This window comes from Sciurus carolinensis, chromosome 8 (assembly GCF_902686445.1).
Source record: "Sciurus carolinensis chromosome 8, mSciCar1.2, whole genome shotgun sequence".
Classification (NCBI taxonomy): Eukaryota; Metazoa; Chordata; class Mammalia; order Rodentia; family Sciuridae; genus Sciurus; species Sciurus carolinensis.
Window position 1 is genome coordinate 14,092,763 of NC_062220.1, and position 7,680 is coordinate 14,100,442.

The following is a 7,680-nucleotide window of genomic DNA, read 5'->3' on the forward strand; positions in this document are numbered from 1 at the left end:
TGGCTTTTGGCTTAAATAAGATTTTTTGTTTGTTTTTACATCATGGTGTTTTACTCAGCTGAGTAAAACTTCGACCTCAGGCCCTTTGGGGCTGTTTTGTGGTTGGAGAGCAGGTGGGTGGGACTGTCGATATTTACCAGTGTTTCCCATAGAGCCAATGGCCTCCCCATGTCAGCAGGCAGAGCCCAGCTGTAGTTTTCTTCCAATGATTTCGGAGTGTTTTAAAGAACACAGTCATCTTCTCCTGGAGATTTGCTAGATGAGTAGAAACAGAAAAATAAAATTATAAGTATCCAAAGTAATCATGTAGCACCTGATTGCTCCTCTCCATTCCTTCATCCTCTCTCCTCTTCCCCTTCCCTTGCTGGGTTTCCTCCTTATCACTTTTGTTCTGCCTCTTTTCCCTTCTAATCCCATCATACCATCTTCTCACTCACCAGCACTTATTTTCTTCCTTCTTGGATCACTTTTTGTATGAGAAGGAAGAAGGAGGAGCAGGAAGAAAGGAAGAGGATTTCCAGGCTTCCCCTGGCTTTTCTGTCTTCTTACAGTCTTATTATATGACTGTTTAAGAGTGTTTGCCCATAAGTATAAGGAATTCAACAATATGTTAGTAAGGGTTTATTCAAAACCAAAGAGCACACAAGGCCCTCAACAGGAAAATAAGCAGAGGACATGCACAGAAAACTCAATGGAGAGGAAGCACACATGGTCACGAAACAATGCTCAACTTACTCAGCAAAGATGTGCAAATCGCAAAGCACTATCATTAATCACTATAAAATTAAAGTTTTAAAATTATATTCTCTGAGGACAAAATACAGTGAGGTTGACATTCTTATATACTCCTGTGAAAGTAAAATAGCACAAGTTTACTAAAATTCAAAGTGACAAAATATAGCCTTATTCTATTTGTTTTCACCATGGCACTACCATTTGATGATAGTTATATTTATTTGCTAATTTGTTAATCAGCTTATCCCATTGGAATATAAACCCAATGAGAGAGAGAGGACTTTATTCTAGTTACTTCCAAATTCTATGCCTCGAGTAAGATCTGGCTGGCACATAATGGCTATTAAGAAATATATATGAACATGCATTGAAAAAAATATAAAGACAAATAAATGAAAACAAATTTTTAAAGTAATTTCCTCTACATTGTGGGATGGTAGGTGATGATTATTTTTTAAATTACAACATATATGTTAGGTTTTCTAAAGTAAATATAAATTATTTTCTACACAGATAAAAATGTTAAAATTTTTTGACTATGGATGAGTGAGGTAAATAGACCAGGGGTGGGGGGAGTCCACTTCCACTGAAAAGTCTAGTTCTTTTATTATTCTTTATCCACCTTTCATTAAAATTCCTCTCATGGGAAGAAACATCCTTACTGCATGCAGAAATGAAGGCAGTGTAAGGGAGCCCACCTTGCCTCAAGTGCTGCATACCATCCAGGCTGCTGGAGAAAGGGCCCTGAAGGCCTACTGAGTGCTATGCTCCGTCCTCGCCATCCTGCCCTGCACCACTCCTTCACTTAAGAGGCCTTTAACAAACACCTGTATGCCAGGCTCTGTGCTAGGAGTTGGGGCAGAGAAAAGTCAGACCCATTCTCAAGTGCTGACAACTATTAAGCCCATAATTACTACACAACTATGGTTGCAATACAGTAGGATGAACGTTGAGGGGTGAGCACAGGCTCAGTGAGAGTCTATAGGAACAGGCCTAATTGGAACTGGGTCTCACGAGGAAGTCATGCAAGATCAGGGAAGTCTTCCCTAAGTCTGGAAGAATGAGGAAGAGTCACCAAAGTAAAGAGGGTGCTATGTGAATGCTATGGTCTAAATGTTTGTGCCCCTCCAAAATGCCTATAATGAAGTCCTAATCCCCAACAAGTTGGTATTGGGACATAGGGCCTTTGAGAGGTAACTGGGTCATGAGAGTGGCACCCTATGAATGAGATTAGTGACCCCATAAGAAGAGACACCAGAGAGATCCCCCCCCCATCATGTCAGGACACGGCAAGAAGACGACTGTCTGCAAACCAGGAAGAGGGCCCTCAGCAAGCACCTAAACAAGCTGGCATCTTGGTTTCAGACTTCTAGCCTCGAGAACTGTGAGAAATAAATTTATCGTTTATGCCACCCCAGTTTCATGGGATTTAAGCAGTTGAGTGATATGATCATATTTCAACTATAGATGCAGAATGTAAAATGGACTGGTAGATGCTAAAATTAAAGCTAAAGAGAACCATTAGGAAGTTACTGCCATAATCCCTAGGCACCTAAAGGAAGGAAGGCACAAAACTAAAGATAGTAAGAGAATGGATTTGGAGGTCTTTAGAAAATAGAAATTGTCAGCTCTTGGTAATCAATTGATTGTGGGAGGTGAGAGAGGAGGAACCAAGTCAGTTTTTGTGCTTGAGCAACTGGCTAGATTTATGGAGAAAGGTAGTATGCAGCTTAACAGACATTGAAATTAACATGCCTGTGGAGCATCCAAGTGAAAATATCCAGTGGATGGGGCTGGGGTTGTGGCTCATTGGTAGAGCCCTTGCCTAGCATTGTGTGAGGCATTGGGTTTGAGTCTCAGCACCACATATAAATAAACAAAATAAAGGTCCATCAACAATTTAAAAAATACATTTTTTTTTAAGAAAATATCCAGCGGAGTTTGGAGATAACAGTTTGAAGTTAGGGAAACTGGGAAGAAGATACAGATTTGGCATTCATCACTGTGGAGGTCAAGTTTGAGAGCAGGTAAAACCACCCAAGAGGAATGCCAGTAAAGAACAATCCAAGAGTCAGTAATTCTGCTTAAAGTTTATCCCTGCCTCCAATGGAACTCTCTTTTTGTCACAAATGAATTAATTTGTGTATTATACGAGCAATGTGAAAATATGCAGACAAGGTAGGGTGGAAAGAGGACTGGTCCAAGGACCTGAAACTAGATTCTCGTCCTGGCTTTGGCACTTACTGGTGCAGGTGAGAGCTTGGGTAAGTCATTTGACTTGTTTCCATTTCTTGATCAGTAAAATGATGATACCTTATCTGCTCTGATTACCTGGTTTAGCAGTGAAGGCCTCATGTGATAGGCTGAGACTGTAATTTGTAAGTTGAAATGAACTTTTATCACAATAAGCAATACATTAGTTAGCAATGCACATTCCTCTGTAATTGAGCCAGAATTCTCATTCCCTCATCTCAAAGTCTAAAATGTATACGTTCGAATTCACATATTTCATCTTAAGGGCCCATTTCCTCCCTGAAGAACTCCCAGGTTCTAGTTGTATTCAAGCCCCTTGACGTGGAAGGTCGGGGTTGCCTCGCGACACCGTGAACCCCCGGCCCCCAAGCAGGTTCTCTGCAGCTGCAGCACCAGAACCTCGTAAAGCGCCCCGAATGAAGCAATCCACCATCCAAGGCTCGGACCCCACTGATCCCTTTTGCAAAGGAGTGTTCCGAAGCCCAAGGGGACAAGAGAGTTAGGGTCCCCATGCTAGCCACAGCCCTAGGACTCCAACGCAGGACACCCGACTCCCGCGGTGCCCGTGGATGCGCGCGCCGCGCGGGCCGGGCCCAGGCTGCCACTCCAGCGCGATGCCGGGCGCCCGTCAGCCGCCGCCCGCGCCGCGGCCCCAGGCCCGGCCCGCCGCCCCCTGCCCGGCGCGCTGTGGCGGCCCCGCCCACGCCCCGGCCCCGCTCACCTCCCGGTCCGCGCCCCGCGCCCTGCGCGCGGCTCCCGCACTCACCGCCGCCCGGCCCCTCTCCCCGCCCTGCCTTTCCTGTGTGCTCTCTCAAGACTCCCCCGCTCGGCGGAGGGAAACCGCTGCCGCCGCCCTCGGGTTCCGCCGCGGGGCTGGAGGACCGGGCGGGGCCCGGCTCCGCCACGCCGGGCGGCCGGGGTTGCGGCAAGGCTGGCTGCTTTGGGGCTTGCCTGCCTCGTCGTGCGCTGGTTTATTCATTCTTTCATCCGTATTTCTGTCGCCCAACGATATTTTCTGGAAAGCTCACCAAGGCAAACACTGTCTTTGGACTTGACCTGGAACTAAATCAGAAAATAAGTTAACTAAATGAGTAAGGCAATTTAAATAGTGATCAGTGCCAGGAAGAAAACAAACCCGGGTGATAAAAAGGAATGGAGTTCGGGAGAACAATGTTGTTAGGCAGCTGAGGCCTTCCGGAGGAAGAGACAAAGGGTCTGGGACCCAAAGGGCATGAAGAAGCAGGCCAAGCCAAGGTCCAGGGAAGGGAGGGCCTGGCAGAGGGAAGAGCCAGTGCAGAAGCTGTATGGCCCTGGCCGTTTGGCATGTTAAAGGCTAGTGTGGGTAAGGCAGAGAGAGTTATGGAGAAAGGATAGTAATGAAGCAGGAGAGGTGGACAGGGCAGGCCACGGGAGACCAGAATGTGCCTCCTCCAAATAAGGAAGACAATTAAGAAGAGGCAGATGCAGTGAAGCCAGAATTGGGGACAGGAAGTTAGTGTAGAAATAGGAGATCAAATCGTGGAAATGGAAGCCATGAAAGCCATCTGCTCCTGGAAGTTGGAGACTGTCCCTGGAAGATTGGAATGTCAGTGTCTCCAGAGCCCTTTGAATCACCAAGATTACCTGCCTAACTGCCCCTCCCAAATAGCTGCAGGCAGGGAGTTGCTAATTAATGCCCCTTGGGCCCCTACCTGCCTGAATCCTCCCTGTGGCCCTCCCTCTGCCCACCCCCCATCTGCTTCTCACTTTCTTTTGCCATGTCACCATCTTCTCCTGGGCCTCCTCTCAGGCAGGAAGGAGAGATAAGGGGGGAAAGAATAGAACAAAGGAGATCCTAATCTGTAAGAGCTGCAGGGCAAACTCACTTCTTGGGACTCAACCATCAACCAAGGCCGGCTTCTTGCTCCCAGGAGAAGTCTGCATTAGAAGTCTGTATTATTACCTTTAAATAAAACCTGCTTAATGTGATTGCCTTGGCGTGCTTCTCTGGTGTTATACTTCAACGTTTGAGGAAGCAGAACTCATCACCAGTAAACAGGGGTATCACAGGAGGAGCTCCCTGGCCTCCCTCATTGTCTTAAAAGCAGGGCACAGGTTTACAAAGTCAGAAGGTACTCTCTCTCCATCAGGAATTCAGTCAAGGGTGGTGGAATCTGGCTTATGTTTTACACATCTCTCTGGCCATAGTGTACTGAGTGGATTCTAAGGAACAAGAGAGCCAGCAGCAGTCCTGACTACCAGCAGGCAATTTAAATCCTCTGTCCTCAGCCACATGGGTGTGGAGACCAAGTCAGCAATATAGATTTCGTTTCAAAATTAATTCAGCCAGCATTTACTGTGTGGTATGTGGTAGGCCCTGTTGCAGGCATGTCTTCATCTTCTACACCCTTCATGGTCCCTGTCTCCATAGAGCTTGCAGTCTAGTCTCCTCATTCCCTATATGTAGGCATGCATACTGTACCATCCTGCACAAATGCTTGAAGGAAATGAGAACATCCAATGAGGTTACAGTATAGTAAAGCATGCTTCACGCTCTCTTGCTAACTGGTCCACACTGTGAACTTTCTAGCCCTCTCTCCTGAGTTTCCACCTCTAAATGAGGGGACTGAGAAGAGATTTAGAATCTCTTCTAATTCTAAAATGCTGTGGTATCGCGGGAATGGGAGACAGTTGTTTTCAACTGTTCTTTTCCAACCATCTCAAATGTTTATGTTTAGAAATGAGTTGTCGAACTGCTTGCCTACAGGCTAAAACACCTAGGACTTAATGCTAGATGGTTTAATGGGCAGACTAAACATATTTTTTAGGGCTTCAGCCAAAAAAATGTTTCTAGACAATGAGAAAAGGTGAGCATCAATGAACTTTCCAATCAGAAAAACATTCAAATAAAATTTAAAAAATAAATCCGTATACATATATGTGTGACTGTACACATATATGTATTTTCTTAACTTAGGGCTGACTTTATTTTTGTTTTGGAATATATAACCACAGAGAGTACTATACTCATTTATGTTCTTAGAACTTCTAAAGACCAGAATCCAGTATTCCTGTAACATCTTCATCATGTAAGAATGATTTAACCACACAGAATGTTCCAAGACTAGTAAGTTTCCCTGTGGTTTTCCCCTAGAACCAAAAGGAACACAGCCCTACAGACCCATTTTAGACTTCTGATCCCCAAAACTATAAGGTAATAAATTTGTGTCATTTTAAACTACTGAGTATGTGGTAGTTTGTTACAGCAGCCACAGTAAACTAATACACACTGTCTTAGAATATACTTCCTGGAGCGTATTCTTTCAACACTTTCAGGGAATCAGTATTAAAATTAAATTATTTCTGCCTTTCATGTTGTTTGTGTAGGGCCACCTGTGCAGTCGTACACTCATCCCCAGGACCATCTTGTAGTATCTACCACTCCTCCTTTCTGCCCATCCACTATGATTTGAATATCCCCTCCAAAACTCCTGCTGAAATTTCATTGCCACTGTAATAGTGGTGAGAGATGAAACCTTTAGGAAGTGATTGGGTCATGAGAGCTCTTCCCTCATGGATGGATTAATGCCATCATTGTGGGACTGGGTTCCTGATATGGATGGTGAGTTAGGTCTAATTTTCCTTTCTTCATCTTGTGCTTGTTGTTCACCTTTCTGCCATGTTATGATGCAGCACAGAGTCCCTCACCAGATACCAGCACCATGCTGGACTCCCAGTCACCAGAACCATGACCCAAATAAACATCCTTTGTTTTTCATCTGTCATATTCTGTTACAACAGCAGAAAATGGACTAAGACACCAACCTCACAGCACCTTCTCTAGAACCTTCCCTGATAGCTGCACTGTGGTTCACCTGGCCCTTTCTTAATGACGATGCTTTCAGTCCATATCACTTACTTTAGCTACTAGTCGTGTATTCTTATAAGACTAGAAATACTGGAGATAATGAAGGAATTTCTGCAGGTTCAGAAATGTGTCAGTTGGAGTTTAGAAAACTTATACCAATTCTACTCTTTTCCAAATTTGTCGTGAGCAGTGAGTAAGAGAGGAATCAAGTTTGGTTCCAACAAGTGGATTTTATTCATGCAATACACCCTCAACTTAACATTCCTAATAATAGCAAGTCACAAATACATTGAAGATTCACCCCCTTATTCACCTAGAGTCCAATCCCCATGGACTTACTCAATACAACGTCTCTTAGCCAAAAAGTCAGTCAATAAGACCGAGGGGATTCTTCTTATCCTAGCCTCTCTCAGCTCCTCGGATTTCTTCGGATGTCCTCCTGTGTCCGATGAGTTGGAGGCTGGATGGCAGTTGTCATCTCAGGAGCGGTGGTTAGTCGTCTGGCCTTGGTGACAATGGTCAATCAGCAATCAGCGATAGTATGGACCCCAATCAGGGCAGTCAAGAGACTGAGCGACATGGAGTCCTCTGGTCATGGTGCTGCTGACAGTTTGCTCCAAAAGTCTAGGGGTTTAAGTAGTGATTTTTCAGCCCAGTTATGCTCTGGTCTTCATTGATAAAGACTAGGAGCCACCACTCAAATCATAGATAAAGATTCATATCGGCATTGTTCGGGAGTGTCATCCTGCCACACAGCAAGTTTGTCACCAGGTGCCTTTTATGATTTTATTTATATATTTACTTATTTTTTTTTACTAGTTTAGAATTTTTTTTTATTATTTTAT

General features: G+C 44.6%; 1 protein-coding gene across 1 annotated transcript in view; it reads right to left on the reverse strand.

Annotated features, from left to right (window-relative positions):
• The window catches only part of Agk (acylglycerol kinase), a 70,386-nt gene extending 70,131 nt beyond the window's left edge, over positions 1–255 (reverse strand). Inside the window, 1 exon segment of the mRNA XM_047560583.1 lies at positions 138–255. Coding sequence (XP_047416539.1) covers positions 138–238 — 101 coding nt within the window. The 5' untranslated portion in view covers positions 239–255.
• Between the last annotated feature and the right edge of the window lie 7,425 nt (positions 256–7,680).